Source organism: Fundulus heteroclitus, chromosome 22 (genome assembly GCF_011125445.2).
Source record: "Fundulus heteroclitus isolate FHET01 chromosome 22, MU-UCD_Fhet_4.1, whole genome shotgun sequence".
NCBI lineage: Eukaryota > Metazoa > Chordata > Actinopteri > Cyprinodontiformes > Fundulidae > Fundulus > Fundulus heteroclitus.
Window position 1 is genome coordinate 26,811,555 of NC_046382.1, and position 20,384 is coordinate 26,831,938.

The 20,384-nt window shown below is 38.6% G+C and overlaps 1 protein-coding gene across 3 annotated transcripts in view; it reads left to right on the plus strand.

The window, feature by feature from the left end:
• The window catches only part of LOC105940229 (SH3 and PX domain-containing protein 2A), a 121,642-nt gene extending 103,859 nt beyond the window's left edge, over nt 1-17,783 (plus strand). For 2 of the 3 annotated variants that reach the window (XM_012882718.3, XM_036126096.1), the window contains 7 exons: nt 4,935-5,048; nt 9,993-10,076; nt 13,458-13,575; nt 13,661-13,989; nt 14,345-14,394; nt 15,315-15,434; nt 15,599-17,783. In XM_012882718.3, the coding sequence (XP_012738172.2) occupies nt 4,935-5,048; nt 9,993-10,076; nt 13,458-13,575; nt 13,661-13,989; nt 14,345-14,394; nt 15,315-15,434; nt 15,599-17,512 (2,729 nt within the window). In that variant the 3' untranslated portion in view covers nt 17,513-17,783. The remainder of the gene's footprint in view (nt 1-4,934; nt 5,049-9,992; nt 10,077-13,457; nt 13,576-13,660; nt 13,990-14,344; nt 14,395-15,314; nt 15,435-15,598) is intronic. The other variant, XM_036126097.1, reaches the window with a different exon arrangement.
• The last annotated feature ends 2,601 nt before the right edge of the window (nt 17,784-20,384 follow it).

A 20,384-nucleotide genomic window follows, 5' to 3' on the forward strand; every position in this document is an offset into this window, starting at 1 on the left:
TTGCACTGTGGAGAAAGGGAATTAGTCATTTATTCCTTTTGATTTATATTCTGTGGGCCGAATGTTGGGTTTTGTGTGGTTTGTAGTTTCTGCTGATTTATTGACACGGCGGTTTGATTCAAGTCAAAGCTTTGGTTCAAAGACTAAGCCCATCACACGGCTTATGTCTCCGTCCACTAGCCAGCAAATCTCAGGGCAAACAAAGTTTTTTTTTTTATTTATCTCAACCCACCTAGCGAATGGCTAACTGCTAAATAATCCCAATTTTTAGCTTTTCTTTTTTTATTTATTGTTTAGCACATTATTCCTAAACAGTCTACAAGAAATGTAAATGTATGGATTTTGATTTCAGTATTTTTCTGGTCTGGATAAGAATTTCCTTCCTTCCTTCCTTCCTTCCTTCCTTCCTTCCTTCCTTCCTTCCTTCCTTCCTTCCTTCCTTCCTTCCTTCCTTCCTTCCTTCCTTCCTTCCTTCCTTCCTTCCTTCCTTCCCACTGTAGACATATTAGCCATACATTCACAGAAAACTTTAGTATTTATTTATTTATTTTAAAATCACCATGCAGGACTGCAAACTCTGCAAAGTTTGGTCTGAAAACACATCAGATTGTCACATGCCAAATGTATTGGAATCCTGTTAGACAGTTTATCAGACAAATAACTCTTCACATTCATGGCGTCGACTGCACATCAAGCAGCAATGAGGTTTAGAAAGATTTTGTTTGCTGTTGCCACCATTGAGAATGACGTGACTTTATCTGCCAACAGAATGTCTGTGGTTCCTTTAGCCTCTGGTTTAATTTGTGAGGACAGGCAAAGAGACAGGAAGCCAATTTAATGGTTATGTTAGACATCAGTTTGTCTAACATAACATAATATAACATAATGAGCAGCTTTTGAGCTTTTACAATGAATTTGCTCAATAACACAAGTCCAAATGGTACACCCATCACTAAACTGTCTTAGAAAAGTACATCCCTTGAACTTTCTACACGTTTGGTCATGTTCATGTGATAGAACAATATGGTGTACTGCTTTACTGGGGAGTGCAATAGAGTGGATACACCATTTAAATGTTTTTTCTTCACAAATTAACTTTGACACAGATCAGCAGCTGGATTTAGGTTTCAACTTTGACTGAGCCATTCTGACACATGATTAAGCTTTGACTTAAATTAGGATTGCAGTTGAGTTTGACATGATGGACTGGACAAGGAACCATAAGATGTGTAAAGGTTAACAGCTTTGCCTTCTCCTTAACTTTGATGCTGTTTGTTCGCTGATGTTCTCTAACAACCTCTGAGGTATTTAGAAAACAGCTGTATTTATACTGAATAGTTTGGGGTTTTCAGAGTAGAGTGTTAAGTATAAATGCACACCACACTTTTCAGATTTTTATTTCTGAAAACATAATAATATAAGTGATCATTTTAGTTCCACTTAGCAATGACATACTAGTTTCTGTTGATTTATCACATTAAATCCCAGCAAAAGACCCAGTTGTAAGTGGTTGCAATGAGACAAACTGTGAAAAAGCTCAAGGGGTATGAACACTTATTCAAGCCACGATGCACAAGAACAGCACGTTTCTTTTTTTTTTTCTTTTTTAACATATTTTCATTTCTAGATGTATTCATCTTTTGATGTTTCCTGAATGTATGATTTATGCGTCTTCCTTATGTTCTTCTCATAGCTATAATTAATAATTATAAGCAACCACAGAGCTTCATACTAGCAGACTTTCACAGAAAAGTGTACACTTGAGGTTTGGACCAGCTGTGAAAGTATCATGGAACAGTTCTGTCCTCTTTATGGGTCGTCCACACAGCTGTCAGCCATATTGCAATCCTGTTACCACAACAAATAGTGTGTGTGTGTGTGTGTGTGTGTGTGTGTGTGTGTGTGTGTGTGTGTGTGTGTGTGTGTGTGTGCGTGTGTGTGTGTGTGTGGTGGAAGAAGGGGGGTAATATTAAATATAGCACCATTTTTTTCTGACAGAGATCTGAGAAACTTTCACAATTGGAACTTGACACATGATTAATATTTGGAAATTTATATTTGTGTTGTACTTGATTTTTTAAATGTTTTTGGTACTATTGCAGTAAATCTACAGCATCAACTTTGATGCATTTGAAGTTTGATATACTGTGATTCAGTATAATAATAAAACTAGCAGTCTTCCGTTTTTGGGACAGTCCCAGTGTCTCTAATTCAACAACCACCAACAAATACTGTATGTATCACCTAACAGATATAATCTTTATTTATACAGAAGTATGCGCAATATCTTGCAAGTTTAGGTATTCAAATGTATTATTTATTATATGTTTACTGTTAGTTGTTTACTGACATAAACCATGATACAAGAACATAAAATGGACACCTTTATATACTGGATATATTGATGAGAAAAATATGAGTTAGAGTTTTATCCTAAGCCATTTAAAAGTCAGTAAGGAAACATTTCTGATCAAGCGGTTCCTGTTCAAATGTATTCAGATGGACCTTTGGCGGTGAGGCTGCGCTTAAAGCAGGTGTTCATTTCCATTACCAATTTAAACAGTAACTTTAACAGAAAAAAACACATTGAGAACTCTACCCTCTCTTATTTTCTCCCCTTTTCCATTATACAGTCATAGTCAATAAATTAGAATATTATTGAAGAGTTTATTTATTTCAGTAACTCAATTAAATTAGGGAAACATGTTACATAGATTAACACAGACTGAAGATGTTTCTGATGATAATGAACCTGTTCATTTTATAAAGTTATCAGTATACCACAAACTAATGGAAACAAAGAAAAATAAAATGCACTATGACTTGCCATCCTCCTGTAACATGGGTTGCCATAAAAACTGCACTGCAAAGGCGCAAACTATGATCCAAAGTACACAGAAAATTTGGGATTCAACCGTGGAGAAAAGAAACACAGTTTTAAACAGCAATATAGGTTTTTATCCACCAGGCAAATATCTCCGACATTTACAAACACATAACCTTTTGTTCTCAATATCTGGGATAAACACTTACTAAACTTTTCCTGTTTCAGGTCAGTTAGGATTACTAAAATGATTCCTGTTTGCTAAATAGCAGAATAATTTAAAGATGTTATTTTACTTTCTTTACATTTAAACGTTTAAAAACCACACCATTACTATGCTTCTAAAGAATTTGGGGAAGTCTAGATGATAAAGCCATGGCTTTGTAAACTCCTGACATTTGAGTCAAACGAAGGTGCAACTGTGTATTTATTTTAGGCAGTGCCTTAATGCGGTGATATGACTCTTAAAAGATTATGTGCTGAAGGGGCACTTGGAGAGAAAGAGAGCATTACTCAATAAGCAACATACAAATATGAAATATGATCTGTGGTCTCATGAAACAAAAGTTGAAGTATTTGACCAAAATGATGGTTGTTACATACTGAGGAAAAATGGGGACGAATGCAAGCTTGGGAACACCGCCCCAGTTGGGAAGTAGGGGAGTGGCAGCATCATGTTGCTTAGTTATTTTGCTGCAGAGGGAATCCTGCACTATACCAAATAAAATTCTGTAATGAGAAGGAAATATTACGTGGAACTATTTAATCATCTCAACGCATTTAGCCAGGAAGTTGAATCTTGGATACAAATTGGTCTTTAAAATGGACAATGTCCCTAAGCATACTTTGTTTACAAAGTGGCTCAAAAAATAATAAAGTCAGTGTTTTAGGGTGGCCATCAGTAAGCCCTGATCTCAGCGCTGTTGGAAAAATGATGTGTAAAGCTGATGCAGTTAAACCAGTTCAGTCAAGAGGAATGGGCCAGAACCCCACTGTTGTGAGAAGCTTGTTGTATTGATCCATCAGTGTGCCTCCCTGTTTTACTGCTCAACCACAGTCACCATACATGCCTGATCATGATCTCCTGTTTCTGGCCTTGTTTGTGCGCCTCGGGTATTTTTCTCTCTCTTTTCTCACCCCTTTTGAATTCCAAACTTGATCTTTCTTACTGGTTTTTTGATTCTGGACTCTTACCTCCTGCCCGCCCCTCTGTGGCTCATTCTGCTATCTGACCAGAATCATCAAGTTTAAAAGGGAATTCTACAAAAATGTGAAGGGAACATATTGAATTTGAAGGTATAAAAGAATTAACTCAAAACTTCTCTCGAATTTCTTTAAACAACAAATAATTTTCATAATGCTGACGTAAAACAGGAAAACCTTAGTGTAATATAAGACAGTATAAAAGTCTGTCCTTTTATCACATGTATGTTTCTGTTTTCAATTGAATGCCCTTCTTTAGAAGAGGACATTAACAGGAAAAACTTATTAGGTAGAAATGCTGAAACGTACTGGTCAGCAAACGTATTTAAGTGCTCACTCGCTCATTCTTTTTATTAAAATCTGACTTTAAAGTAATTCATTATGTTCCCCCTTAAAGCTATCGGAGGATAGTTGTCATCATACTGAGTAAAATTAAATCACATCATCTTCAGCACTGCAAATGGGCAATTTGGCTGAAAAAAAAAAGCATTTCAGCTGCGTCCAGCTCGGTGCAATTTTTTTGGCTGATCCTGATGAAATGCAGATTTAAAGAAAACGTTGTCATGAGTCGACTCGTAGCCTGTCAGTGTTCGCTCTGATGTTCTTGGCAGTGAAAGTGGTCGCCATATGGGGAAAAGGACCTGGTTTTCCATGCCGATTTTGATTAATAGTTTGTCTTTTTGATTTCATTTGATATATTAAGTAACGGTTCACTGATTAAAACAAACATGAAAGCAACAAGAATTAAAGTTCCTTTCATAGTGTCTGTAAGGAGACCTTGTCTCCTGCCTTTTTTGTTAGATCTAAACACCATTTTGATACGTAATGCTTTAGGGGACTTGCCGTTTAAAAAAAACAGTATGCCTGCATCTTCTGTTGCTTTACAGCTTCTTTTGTTTTTCAACAGGTTGGTGGTTTGTCAGCACTGCAGAGGAGCAGGGTTGGGTTCCCGCTACCTATCTCAACTCCCACAATGGGACACGGGACGATTTGGAGCTGGGTGCCTCCAAAGCGGGGGAAGGTAAGTCACGGCAAAGACTCCTGCCTCCACCCGCCTAAACATCCTCGAATATTCTGTTACATACGCACATAACAGTGCTTTGGAAAAGCATTCCCCCACCTTGAATTTGTTCAACTTTAGCCTGTGATAAGTGTGGTTAAAAACTAACAGTGAACACACCTCATGGCAAAACTTGGTGGTGGCAGCATATTGGTTTTGTTCAGAGGGGACAGGGACACTGGTCAGATGGAAAGATGGATTGGACCTATTGTCAGACTTTATTTTTATATTTTTTAGAGCACTTTTTACACAGATGCAACATTAAGTGCTAAATGTTTACAGAGGTTGAAAACAGAAAGACAGACTTTAAGCCACTACGATGAAATGACAACAAGATTATATCAATAAAAAAACAACAACGATAAAATAAGTAGTAATTGATAACAATGAAGAATTAAAAGTGGGAGAAATCAATCAATTATAGGGGATGAAGAACATTTGAATGGTATCGGTCAAAGTATATCTATGTATCAGAATGCCCCAGGCAAAATTCAGACCTAAATCCAATTGAAAATCTGTGGCAAAACTTAAAACTTGTCAGTCAGAGATGCTTTCCTGGCAAACTGTCTGAGCTTCAGCTATAATGCAAAGAGTGGCGAGAAAAATTTGCCTCTGAAGCCGGTTAAATATTTCCCAAAAGACTTGAAGTTATAACTCCAGCTAAAGGTGGTGTTACAGAATCTTGAATGAGGGGGCTGAATACATATGATTGCTATGCTAGATTAAAATAAAATAAAAAATGGAATCATATGTGATTTCTTTCCCCCTTAACTTTACAGTTAGGCACAAATTCATGTTGATGTGACACAAACAAATCCCAGTGACAAACACTAAAGTTCGTGCTTATAACACAACATGAAAAAGTTTGAGGGGTGTCATTACTTTTCCGAAGCACCGCGCCCGCACACACGCCTCAGTCTTTGATCTGGAACAAAGTGGGGGGAAACCTCCGGCCTGCGTCTCCACTGCCAGTCCATGCCGACAGCTGAGGTCCAGCAGCTCTGAACGCCCCCCTCTGTCTGTCTGCGTTCACAGAGTGTAGATTCAAACCTGGGTAAACAGCGAGGGGTGCCAGGAGGGACCAAACCGCAGTGTCTGAAGTGATGCACTGTACGGTGATGCCGTAGGCAGAAAAGAGACAGTGCAGCATTAAGGGCTATGGCCACCTTGGAGTGAGCTCATGAAAGAGGCATGGATTTTCATCATAAGCAGCAGCAGAGAGAGAGAGAGAAAAATAAGTCATACTGTTTGAATTATGGCTGCGGTTAAAAAGAGCAACCCAGCTCTGACGTGACCTAACACTGTTTCATGCATTGTCTGCTTATCACTGCAAATTGATGCTGAGTGTTGATTTTAGGGTCCACGAGTTTACTGAAGTCAAAGGGAGCTATCCAAGAACCGTAATAGCAAACACACGTTGTAGAGTTTTGTTTTCACCAGAATAACAGGCCGACGTGCACCACATACGTCTGGATCCAATCAGCATCGTTTGCCTGTTGGACACGGTGACAAGCTTCAATAAGTCTCGTCTGATTCATCTGACGAATGGAGAGTATTAGAGCTTAAGCTGATATAGTTCAATCAGTGGAGTTACAGTATTAACTGCAAAATACAGGATTTCCCAAAACTCTGCTCGGAGATCTTTTTATAAAACTGCTGGCATTAAACGTCTTAATGATTCCTGGATGGAGTAAGATGATAGATGAGATGATGTGATCAGCGCTGGAATATCTCTTGTTTTTGTACCTGCTGGGTACATTTGTATTGATGAAAGTTAATAACAGGTTTATTGACTACAAAAGTGCAAGCGTGTCTAGGCAAATACTCCTTTGTACTCTGTTCAGTCGTAGGTAGCTGAAGTTTGTCATTTGCGTTATCTGCATGGGGATTGGGGTAAGGAGGGACAATCAAATTCCTGACAGATCGTCACAATCTGTCAGTAATTTGTGTTTACGTGTGTACTCAGTCTCAGGAAAGGTAAACATCTCATAAAGATCCTCCTCAGTTCTTCTTCCGTCTGTAAAGCTTGGCTGTCACAACAACAACAACAAAGATTTCTGGACAGCAGAAATTAGAAGTGGTAGAAAAATAAGATGCCTTGATGTGGAAAATGTGTTGTCTCCCTGACAGATTTCATCTGTTTTTTTTTTTTCTTTTATGTCACACTTAAATGTTTCAGACCATCAAATGAATTTCAATTAGGCAAGGGTAACCGTAGTAAGTACTGACACGTTTCAAATTGTGATATCATTTTTTTAAGGGAAATTAATCTATGCGAATTCCAACCTCGTCCTGTTTGAAAAAGTGAACGTCCTCACCTTTTTAAATCCCAAATTAACTGTGATGAGTCACATATTTTGGAAAAGTGTGGTTGAACAACATGGAGTACGCTAAATACTTAAACCCCACGCGTCATGTCACAATCGAAAGAAATGCACGAGCATTTGAGAAAGTAATTGACATAAATAAGCCTGGAAGTGTTTTAAAGTAATTACTAGAACTTTTGGAGAAGAGTTCCTAAAACTTCTGCCAGCAGCCCACAGTGAGAGCCATTATTCACAAACGACAGAGAAAAATGGAACAGAGGTGAACATCCTGGTACATCTCAATAATCCAGGTACAAAAAAAAAAATGTTGAGTGTGTTCTTCTTTGTTGGAACGATTCGTCAACGACAGGCGGCGCGCCAGGCTTATAATACGGTGGGGGAAACCCTGGAACAGGGACATGGGACATTAACATGAACTTGGCACAACCGGTTTTTAGGTTTAACGGGGGAATTCATTTTTCCACATAGGGCCAGCTCTGTTTGGATACTTTGTTGTTTTTTTCCCCCAAATAATGAAATCATCATTATACCAAAGCTTTTTGTACATACTCAAAATGTCTTTATTGAGCTGAAACATTGGAGCGCCACAGAAAAGCAGAAAGCAGGAGAAATCTGCAAAGGATAAAATTCTTCTCACCGACTGAAACTGAGGCAGCGTCTCTTTGTCCTTTTTTTTATGTCGAAACTATTTGTAAAGCTCTTGGAAAATATGTTTGCTTGCCTCTTGACAGAGACATGTAGTGTTGGCATGATAAGTGTGACAAAAGTTTGAGCAACAGCTCAAAGGAAAGACTGAAACATGGGGGAACAAACAGCTGGCACTGGTATGTCAAACAAATCTGCCAGAAATTTTACATTTCTCAAATTACATCTGTTCAAACTGTTCAAAAGTGAAATTTAAGAAGACAGTTGGGCAAACGATGGGGGTTTATGTGCCAAACTATTTCTGTCCTCTGAGTAGTTGCCAGGCAACAAGTGGATAGTAGTGGGAGAAACAAACTGGTACATAATCCCCACATAAAATGCAGAGTTTGTGTTTTTAAATTTAAGGGTTTCCTGTTATGGCTTAAAGACGTTGTTTAGCAGTTCAGAAAGGGTCTGGTTTACTAAAGGATTAAGCAGCATGTGTGACAGAAAAATCTGAACAAACGAGATACTGTGCAGCCATCTTATTCACAAAGCCCCGAAATAGGATCTACTTACCTGGTCCTCCAGAGCCTCCCATAGGGTGAGAGGGTTCTGCAAGTCCTCTTGATTTGAGATAGTTGACAAATAATAATAAAAAAAAAAAAACATATTAGGTGGTAGTAGAAATGTGAGTTAGTGTAAAAGCCCATTTTTATAGCCTCTAAAAACAATGGAAGAACATGTGGAAATCATATATATATATATATATATATATATATATATATATATATATATATATATATATATATATATATATATATCCATCCATCCATCCATTTTCCAAACCGCTTATTCCCTCATGATGGGGTCGCGGGGGTTGCTGGTGCCTATTTCCAGCGTTCACTGGGCGAGAGGCGGGGGTACATCCTGGACAGGTTATATATATATATATATATATATATATATATATATATATATATATATATATATATATATATATATATATATATATATATATATATATATAGGGCATAAATTGGCATAACTTGGACCATTAGATGGCAGTAAAGTATTTTGATGATGCTTGCTACGTTATACATGCACCACCAAGCATTAATGGTGTACATATCACAAAGAAGAATATTTGTTTCATTTCTGTCGCAAGAGAAGATCAGTTTTAGAATTGTGAATCAAAAATGTTTTTCCATATATTTGAAAGCATTTGAAATTGTTCACATATACAAACACTGGATGGCTGTGCCTGTTCATGCTATTTGTTCATTGATGCTATTTGCTTTGTGAATGAGATAATGACAGCGGAGGGAAATGATCTGCAAAATTCTCGACTGAAACGTGGATTCAGCACATGTGTAGTGACTCTTATATTCTTTAAAGCTTTGTTATAGTTGCATGTGGATCAGTTTTTGTCACATTAATGATATTAATCACTGCTATGCTGACGTCTCTGTTAGATTTGTTAATGTCTTTTTATCAATATCAACAAAAAAAATGTATGAAGTAATTTTGGTTCTTCCTGTCCATCAACATTATAAAGGCAAGATATAGACAATTTCATGTCATCTCCAGCAGGTGGTGCTTTTAGTTGGCTGTTAATTAAACTGAATTCCTCCATTAGCAATGTGTTCTCCAGATGCCCAAACACAACAGGATAAGAGAGCCATGCTAACAATATCCTAATTACAGGCCAGAGCATAGATGTCCCGGTTTTAACACTTCCTCCCTAACCGTCCATCCATTCATCCCTCCACTCTAACTGCCAATCACGTTTTGTTCTGTGGTCTTGTTTTTATGTCTTCTACGTAGCTAATAACGGGCCTCCTCTGGTCGGCTCCGTGTCATTTGTGTGCTGCGTGTTTGTGTAACGTTCATGCCTGCTCTTCATGTCTCCATGTTTGTTTGCCGTCGTCTGGTCACCACGTTTGTGTGTCAGTTACTAAGCGACATAAGGCTCATCTGAAGAGGCTGGACCGGAGATGGACGCTGGGGGGTGTCATCAGTCGGCAGCAGAGCCGAGGTGAACTAAGATAAACGACCCATCGCCTCCCTCCCTCACTCCCTCCCTCCCTCCCTCCCCTTCCTTGGGGTTATTGTTTTCTTCACACCATCCCCTTTATTGTCTCTCATCACATGACTCAGCTTGCTCCTCTCTCCACATGCACATATTTGTTCTGTTTTGCATCTTGTGTTGTCTTGCAGCAAAACCCATTCATCATGTGAGAGCATCCACAAAAAAAACAAAAAAAAAAACGAACTAACCACTAACCGATGCTTGTGTAAAATGAGCCAGTATAGCAAATTTTAAATAAGCACCTTTACATGCGCCAATTATTAATACTTAAGCTCAAGACATGTTACAAGACTACTTCTTGTATGTGGTTTCATTATATTTGTAGAATGTGATCCAAAACTAGTAATCTGAGCTTTGCAGGAAGAAAAAAAGGAGAAAAATCATTACCCACTCATCTGAAAGTAGTTACATAATAGACCTTGGAATGCCTTAGGCTGCAATTAGAGCTGTATTTTACTTTTTATGAGGAAACGAAGCATGTATGTAGATTCGTAATGAGTACGGGCTCTAGCAAGAACAGACAATTACCCTGCCGTGGTTCATACAACAAACTGTATTGATTAATAAACAAAGAACCTCATGAATGCTTGTCTCAGCTATTAGCAGAGTCACATTTTCTTACACGATGTGTCTTTTGATTATGGACAAAAGAGAGGGAAGGCCAAGCTTTGCTCTTGGCAATGTGTGCTCCTCTCAGGAGTGTAGAAAGAGATGTTTCCGCCTTATGGAAAAAAAAAGAACTCTCCCTTGTGTTGACTAAGAAGAAAAAAAAGACCGTTTTGCTGACAGTGCAGGAATAATTCATAACGATATTGCAGGCGGTGCATGTTGCGGTTAAGATGACATCTGATTCAAAATTTTCCTCCGTGCTGTTTCTGAGGCACAAAAAAGATCTGCTAGATGTAAACGAAAACTGGTTGAAAGCCCTAAATATCAGACAAATTAAGCATGACATCATTATGTGATCATTAAGTTTGTTTAAATTGATTTAAATGGATTTACTGTTGCATGAGCATTCAGCTCAAATGCGAAAAGAGCAAATTCTCATTGTGGACTTGTGCTCTTCGTTGCACAGAAAATTACTTCTTATCTGGTCTTTCCCCTTTTAAACATGCCCTGTCTATTTAGACAGGAACTGCTATAAGAACAGGAAATAATGACACTACTCTGCCCCTTGGCCTCATGGGAATGCAGAAAGGAGCCCAATGCAGAGGCTATTATGTGCAGAGTGAGGAGGTGATCCCTATCACAAGGCCAGGGACACTGGGATTAGGGTCCCTGGGTTTTGTCTCTGAGTTCAGTACCCTGAGTTTAACACTAAATATAGTTTTATTGTGACAGCTGTAAAAATTAACAGAATTTCATCACATCTGTGAAGTTGTGTTCAGACTGATGCAATGCCTTGCTTATGTATTCATATCCCTTAAACTTTTTTTTTTTTTTTTTTACATGCGTACACATCACAACCCCGAACTTCAATGTATTTTATTGTGCTTTTTTGTGATATACCAAAGTCTGGTATATTTGTTTTGTGTAAAGAACATGATACATGGTTTTCAAAGTTTCTTATAAATACAAACCTGAAAATTGTAGTGTAGATTTCTATTCAGCCACGTCTTCTCAAATGATTTAGTTCTGGGCTTTGACTAAGCCATTCTAAGGATGCTTTTGCTCTAAAACTGATCCATTGTCACCCTGTTTAGTGTCACCCTGCTGGAAGGTCAACTTCCACCTCAGTTTTGTGTGTTTTGCAGCCTCTTACAAGTTTTCTTCCAGGGTTCCCCTTTATTTGCAATGACTAGTACTGACCCTGTCAATCTTGTTGCCTGGGCTGAGGATCTCTGCAGCCCCTCTGGAGTTGCCCTTTAGGCTGCTTCTCTCATTAATTCTCTCCTTACAAGGGCTGCCAGTTTACATGGACAGCCAGGAACTGGTAGGACTCCAGTGCTTCTTCGTTTTCTGATGATCGATTGAACAGTGCTCAGTAAGATGTTCACACCTAGAGGTGTTGTTTTATCATATAGTCCCGCATTAAGCTGACTTCTGAAAAGAAACCGTGTGCTCTCAATTTTATTTCCTGATGTTATAGTAAAGGGGCTGAATATAAATGTGCCCCACTCTTTTCTGATTTTACTTCTCAGGAAATAAGGAAACCATGTATACTCTTTCTACCACTTCACAATTCTGCTCTGGTTTGTTTTGATCTATCACATAAATCCCAGCAAAATTCATTGAAGTTTGTGGTGTAATGTGACAAAATGTATGAATACCTGTGAGGCATCATAAGTGAACAAACAGATGAAATTAGGCTGGATCGTCAAATTATGTATTTTTTTGCGGGACGGGGACACCGGACCTTCAAGATGTAGCTAATCAGAGAACCTTTTCATTACACAGCTTTCCTTTCCACAGAAAGGAAATTTCTTGTCCACCAACCTCTCTTAATGGAGTAATAATAATAATTAAAAAAAATCTGAGAGACAGCCTGCTTTGTTTTTGCACCATTTATTTAGTTTAGCAAAAAAACAAAACAAAAAAACAACAACCCATATTTAAGCCAGTTCATCTCTCTATTCCTTCCACTGAACATTATTTTGTTGGTCAGAGCATCAGTTAGAAAACAACAAACCGTTTGAAGGGATAAATATGTTATTCCACCACCACCAACATGGTGCCTCAGCGCTCTTTATGAGTGTTAAACAACAGACTGGAGCTCAGTGTACAGTGATTACAGTCCTCATGCGGCGTGTTGTACCTATTAATTATTTTCTAATGTTATGGAAGTCATTGCTAAACTATTACCTTAATACCACAGCACACGCCATCTGTATAATGCCAGTGGACATTTTACTGCTGCAATGGCGAAACAATCTTCTTAAATGCATACATTTATAGTGTCTTGTAGTTTTTTTCTGCATTAAAAAGTCCGTTTGGCTTTATAAAAAAAACGCAATAAAAACTGACAACACGTGCCAGAGAGCATTTTGACACATGCACTAAGCACATCAATGCAACTCTCAACTAATGCCAAATTAGATTCAGTTGAAGGCGAGGCAAGGCAAGGCAAATTTATTTGTATAGCACATTTCAGTACAGCGACAATGCAAAGTGCTTTACATGATTAAAATACAGGGGGGAAAAAAAGAAGGAAAAAAAAGCAATGGATCACTGTATCCATGTTTTTTGTCATTATGCTAAAACTTGTGCAAGCATTTCACGAACACTCCCTCCTCCACTTTCTCTTTCTTTGCCAATTTCTGTATTGTTTTCAGATTTATGACATCTGCCAGATCTTTGCTATCTGTTTGTCATTCCCTTGTTTGACAGAGGAGAAGTACATCACAGTACAGCCTTACTCCAGTGAGGGTAAAGATGAAATTGCTTTTGAGAAAGGAGTCATTGTTGAGGTCCTTCAGAAGAACCTTGAAGGCTGGTGGTTCATCAGGTATGCCTCTGCTCTTTTGCTTTGGACATTTTTGCAAGCCTTTATATAGAAGCTGCCAATTTTACGGTTGTCTCGTCTCTTGCAGATACCAAGATAAAGAGGGCTGGGCTCCAGCGTCCTACCTCAAGAAAGTGAAGGATGATTTGTCTCCCCGTAAGAAGACCGTAACAGGCCCAGTGGAGATCATCGGAAATATCATGGAGATCAGCAACCTGTTAAACAAGAAGGCCTTAAGCGAGAAGAACGTGCAGACTGAAGGTGTCCCTGCGAGTCCACAGGTTGCCAGAAAGGAGATCAGCTTGCCTATCCCCTGCACTGAATCCAGCCCAGTTCATGCCCCACTGGAGGGAAAAGGCAAAATAGAGCCAGCCTCACCAGCTGTAGCCCGGATTGCCCCGCAACGTGTGGAAATAGGTCAGTAATGACAATTTTAATCCATTATTTACTTAAATAACTGGAAATTTTGTCTCTCTAATGATAAATTATGTCTTTTAAATCTGTGAAAGGTCTACAGATCACATTATTTAACACACATTACATTATATTTAAGTATTAATACATCAAATGCTTTTATACACTCTCTCTCTCTCTCTCTCTCTCACTCTCTCTCTCTCACTCACACACACACACACACACACACACACACACACACACACACACACACACACACACACACACACACACACACACACACACACACACACACACACACACATGGATGAATACAGGAACCAAATCCCTGTTTTGACTCAAATTTTTCTTTTTACAGGTTCCCCTGTTCTCAGACAAAAACCTCCCCCTCGACGAGATGCGACCCTGGTAAGAACAGTGAGCATCCCTTCGTTTCCAGTTTTTATTAGTTGGGTACTGTAAGCTCTTTCTGTTACTTTAAATTAAATAATAAAGAGGGGGAATTGACTAAGACTTCAAAAGCAAAATTGTATTCTCAAAACCGAATATCTCAGGACTTTTTTCTGCATGCTGTAAAAAATAAAAAAAAAACTGATTTTCTTTTTGTTTTTGCTTTCTGTCCTTTTTTAATGTTAAGCTCATAAAACCCCTGTATATTAAAATGCATTTTTTTAAATGATAATTTCATGTATTAAGCAAAAAAAAAAAAAAAAAAAGCTACACAAACCAAGCTGGCTGTATGTGTTAAACTGTGATCACTCCCTAAACCTAATAACTGGTTGCCCCACACTCCACCTATGTGCTAATTGATAATCAGCCTTCAATTTCCTGAGGAATTTCTTTCTGTGTTACCTCACTGAATTGTTTTCACATTGGAGAAATCTTTACAATAACATGGCCTTAATATGATTATTGTACTTAGGTTTTCAAAAAATTTGGTTTTCATTTTTTATGATATAGGATATAGGAAGTTGTGTCGAGTTGGGCCACTTTTTCGTGAATGGCCAGCTTATTTTTGGATAATTTTTTACATAATAAATGTAACCAACATTTGAAAAAGGTTTTTAATATTGCAAAAAACAAAACAAACAAAAAAAAAAAAAACATCGAAAATGTTTTAGGTCAAAAGTCCTCCAATAAAGAAGATGTAGTAAAATCAAAAACTGTAGAACAGGATAATTTCGAAATGATACAACAAGGACATATGAAAATAAAAATTAACTGTTTAAAGTTTTGAGTAAAGTAATTCTCCAAACGAACAGTAGTGTGCATGTAATAGGCCTTTCACCCATGTTGAGTAGGTTTAAAAGTCTCTTTTCATCATGTAGGGATTTCAGTTGCCCTCCCCTCCAGAGCCCCCTGCAGTTGAAGCAGAGTATTACACCATTGCAGAGTTCCAGTCTTGCATATCGGATGGCATCAGTTTTAATGGTGGACAGAAAGCTGAGGTAAGTACAAATTTAAATCTATGGAACAAGATAATCATAAATTTCACCAGCATATATGCACAAATCTTCTGCTTCATCTATTTAGATATCACATAGCTTATCATCACTTCTAGATCAGGATCACTCTACTGAAAGAGTAAACTTTGTTATCTGTGTTACTTTAGGTGATTGAAAAGAATGCTGGTGGATGGTGGTATGTCCAGATTGGCGAGAAGGAAGGCTGGGCTCCATGTTCCTACATTGACAAACGTAAAAAGCCCAACTTGAATCGAAGAACAAGCACTCTGTGTCGGCCAAAAGTTCCCCCTCCTGCTCCGCCTGTCAAAAAACAGGATTCAGTGGAGACAGGACCTCCCAGCAGCCCAGGATCAGAGGCCCCAGAGTCTCCTGTATCTCCTGGGAGGCCGGTTTATGAAGAGCCCGAATATGACGTACCTGCCATTGGAGACCTGGACATGGAGTCTGAGTTTGAGTTTCTGAGGGGGGGAAGTTCCCTGGTGGATTTAAAGAATGAAGAAACTTCCTCTGAGAAGGGATCTCATTTGTCTTCAAAGCCATCCCCTGCTTCATCTCTCCACAGTGCCTCTTTTAAATTGGGTGAATCATTTGAGGATGGCCAAGAAGCGGAAGGAGAACCTGAGGGAGAGGAGGAGTGTATCTATGAAAATGATGGCTTCCTGCCCTTCAGGGAAACCCCAGAGAGGCAGTGCAGCAGAGACTCAAACTCATCCAAGACAAGTGTGTTGTCAGAAAATGGCAAGACTGCAAACCAGGCATCAGGAGGATGGAGAACTGCCGGTAACAGGCTCAAGATTGACTTGAATGGGAGCCCACTTTCAAACAAATCTGAAGAAGCATCAAGTCCCAAATCTGCTTCGTCCGAGTCGACCCCAGATCTGTCCAGACCAAATAAGGATCACGAAGAGAGCAAGATGACATCCTTCACCAAGCCTTCCTCTAAGCTAAGGCCTGTGGTGAGACCTAAGCCACTGGTAGCCAAAGCATCTAGTGCAGAGAAGATGGACATCAGCACCTTAAGGAGACAGCTGCGGCCTACAGGTCAGCTGAAGAATGGCACAAAAAGCAAAGGTGAAGATTCTGAGACAGCTTCCGTCATTTCCTCAGAAGATTCCTTTTCCTCTCAAAGTACCTCCGACCTGTCATCCATCTACTCCAAAGGCAGTCGAGGAGAGTCTGACATGGAAGGGTGCAATCTGTATCGCACAACAGATCCCTACGAGAAAGTTCAAGACTCTGAGGTCAGCTTCCCTGCTGGGGTTGTAGTGGAAGTCCTTGAGAAGCAGGAAAGTGGCTGGTGGTATATCCGTTGGGGAGATGCAGAGGGTTGGGCTCCAACATACTTCTTGGAGCCTACCAGACAACAAGATGACATGGGAGAGTATGAATCCTATGGTACCCCAACCAAACCCGGATGCCTCAGCAAGTCCAACAGTCTAGAAAAGAATGAGCAAAGGGTGCGGGTGTTGAACAGCATCAACCAGAATCTAAAGAAGGTTGTGCCACCCATTCCTGCCAAACCTCCAGGTGGTTTGTCCAAACCTACAAGCTTGTTCAGCTCACTTAAACAAAATAGCACCAAACAACAGCAGGTTGTCAGACCTCAGTCTGTCTTCATCTCCGTGCCAATCAGAGATGCTTCCAACCCTGTTGTGTCCCTCAGGAGAAATGAGTCTCTCAACTCAACAGACAACCCACGTGTCAGCCCCACAGTCCGACGCAATGCCTCTTTTGGTGCTGTCCCTCGCAGCCTGCCGTCGAACAATAGGAACAGATCTGGTACCGGTAGCTCAGAGTCTTTGGGTCTGAGCTTTCAGAAGAATGCCCTCCCACTGTCCCCAGTGAAACCTAAACCCCACATCATCCACAATAACCTCAGGGAGGTGTACATCTCCATTGCAGATTACCACGGTGACGAGGAGACCATGGGGTTTCCTGAGGGAACAAGTCTGGAGGTTCTTGAAAGAAACCCTAATGGCTGGTGGTATTGCAAGGTTCTGGACAACGGCAGGCCAAGGAAAGGATGGGTTCCCTCTAATTACCTTGAAATGAAGCACTAAGACTTCCTCTTGGGCTGACAGTGCCATAGACATGCATGCCAAGTCTCACAGACGAATTGCTTTACTCTAAAAGGGTAATCCAATGCCTACATCAATGCAAGCATCAAGGTGAAACAGTAACCAAGGAACGGATTACATCTGGTAAAATGAGTCAACATGTTAAAGTACCTGAGACCTTGCATTAAAAACTTGGGGTTTGGTGACAAAACCAAAGAGCAGCGGATTTACTAAATATTTGCCAGCAGTTGCAGCGTCTTGCAGAAATCTTTACAGCCCAACAAAGTAGCACTCTACTTTGTTGAGTCTTTATCTGATAGACCAACACAAAATAGTGCATAGAAGTAAAGAAAATACAATGTTTTAGAGATAAAAAACAAAACAAAAAGTGCAGCTTCCATTTTTTATTCTTCTGCTTTTGTTCTGCCACCCTAAAGTAATATTAAACACAACCAGTAAGTTGTGTACTCCATATATCTGGCTTTTATGAAAGAGTTGCAAGAAGAAAGCCATTATTTAAAGAAAACACTTTTGCAGTTTGCAACAAACCATGCATTGCATCAGGGGAAATTAAAAATGACAAATGCAAGCCACACTTGTCAGATGTTTAATACACTCCCTTTCACTTCACAATTTTGCACTACTTTTTTGTTTGTTTAGTACATATAATTCTAATACGATCCACTGAAGATCGATGTTTAACATGACAATATGTGCAAAAGATCAAGTCCTGCAAATGCTTTTGCATGATGTTGTACCTTTAACTTGAAGGTTGACTTTATTTTTCTAACCCTTGAACCATTTTCTGTAACTTTTAAAAGCATTTCTTAACTCTTATTAAGAAATTAAGGCTTACTGCATGTTTAAAAGGATTCATTATATCAACCACATCTTTTACTCATTTTAAGAAAATCTGTTGTCTAAGCTGCTTTGTGTTTGGTGCTGCATGTTTTATATAAATATATATATATATACATTTATACTGTATGTCTTCCTTATGTGAAGCATTTTGTCTTTGTTTTGTAACATTGCTCCAAAGAGAAAAAAACAAATCCTGAGAGCATCTCAGATTTTCAGTATTCTGTTAAAGGCGTCTATGAATGAACTTACAACATCTCTTTTTATCTGTATTTTCTCTGCAAAAGTCAAATCTTGCATCAGTGAAAAAAATTATTTATTCATTTTTTAAACCTGTAAGAAATAAAATCACAGCTTTAAACTGCTCTATCAAAGACAATAACATTTGAATTTCTGCTGGGCAGTAAATTTGACATAACTCTTCTTTTGGGGATGCTCCTTTTTTGTTTTATGCTAAATGTGTGACCAGTTAAAATAAGTGAAGTGCCAAAAATGACGCTAATAAATGCACTTTTTAACATGTGTTTGATTTTATTTATTTATTTTTTGTTGCACAAAAGATGTGTTTTGCATAATTTAGAAACATTTAGATCACAGGTTTGGACATAGAAATTCTTTCAAAGATAACTATTTGAATGAAAAAAAAGTTAGAGCAAGTGAATTATTAGTCTTTCTTTCTTGAAAAACTTGACAAGAGGAGAACAAAAATGAATCTTTCAAAATATAATCAAAGGCAGGGATTTCATTTAGCGTAAAAATGGTGATTAAAAGAAGTAATTATCTAAAATAATTGCAAATTAATGTCCTAAATAATGAACAATATAATGGCAAGTTATTACAAGACTTAATCACTGAGATGATCAAACAACAGAGTTGTTTTGAAGCATGAAAAAGGGAAATGATTCTAATGCAGAGTGTGTTTATATAAATAATAATTGCAGCAAGATGTAGACTATTAAATACAGCAAATAATAAGATTAGATGTGTTTGTGAAACAGATCATGTTTGATTACTTGGCATATATATCCCCTGTTTTAACCCACAGCCCTTAATCGGCTTTAGATTTAGGAAAACCAGCGTGTTTTGCTTACCAAGCTTCTTAATTTATCTCCAAATGAGAAATAAACTGGTGATGTTACTAGAGTGGCATCTTTAATGCTGCATTCTGTAATACTACAACCCACAGCTATGAACAGATTAACAGGAAATGTCAACATTGGGGTAGCTTTACGGAGACAGTATTACATATTAGATTAGGTGCCCCCAGCATAATAAAACTAACTTGAAAATAGAAATATGTATATCGGTATATTAGATCACTTGTGCTCATCTTGAATTTTTCCACATAAAAATTATAATTCACCAAGAAAGAAACAGCAAAAAATGGCATGCATACAGTGTTGGAGATATACAAATCAGAAATGTGGGGAATGTTTTTCTTCTAATTGGTGAGTTTCCTGATACCAACCTGGTTTAAAAGCTATGTTGAGTAGTCAGATTTCCGATATTGTTGAGGTCAGAACCATTTCAGAAGCTAAATGATACACTAGCTAAATGATTTCTTTTCCCATTAGGTATTAGTGTGTGTATGTGTGGTTGTTTGTCCCATGTATCTCTTTTTAGCCCAGTGATGGACTGGGAACCTGTCCAGGGTGTGCCCCGTTCTTGCTCAATGCCTGCTGGAGACAGGCACTAGACACCGCGTCACTCTGCAATATTGTCCTTAAGCCACTTTATAACTAATTTTGTGTGGTATCGTTGGAGCCATTCTCTAAAGGAAGACCCATTTGTAGCCAAGCTTAAACTTCCTTGTTGGTTGTCTTAAAATGTTGCTTCAACACTCCCTTATAGTGTTCTTCTCTCATGACTTAGTTTATTTGGGAAGTGTACCAGTCATTCCTGCAGCAAAACACACCTATACAACGTGACTCTTCCAAAATCGTACTTCAAAAATAAAATGGTGTTATGGCCAAACACATGAAATTGTATTTCAACAGAAGCTAAAGTCTTTGTACCT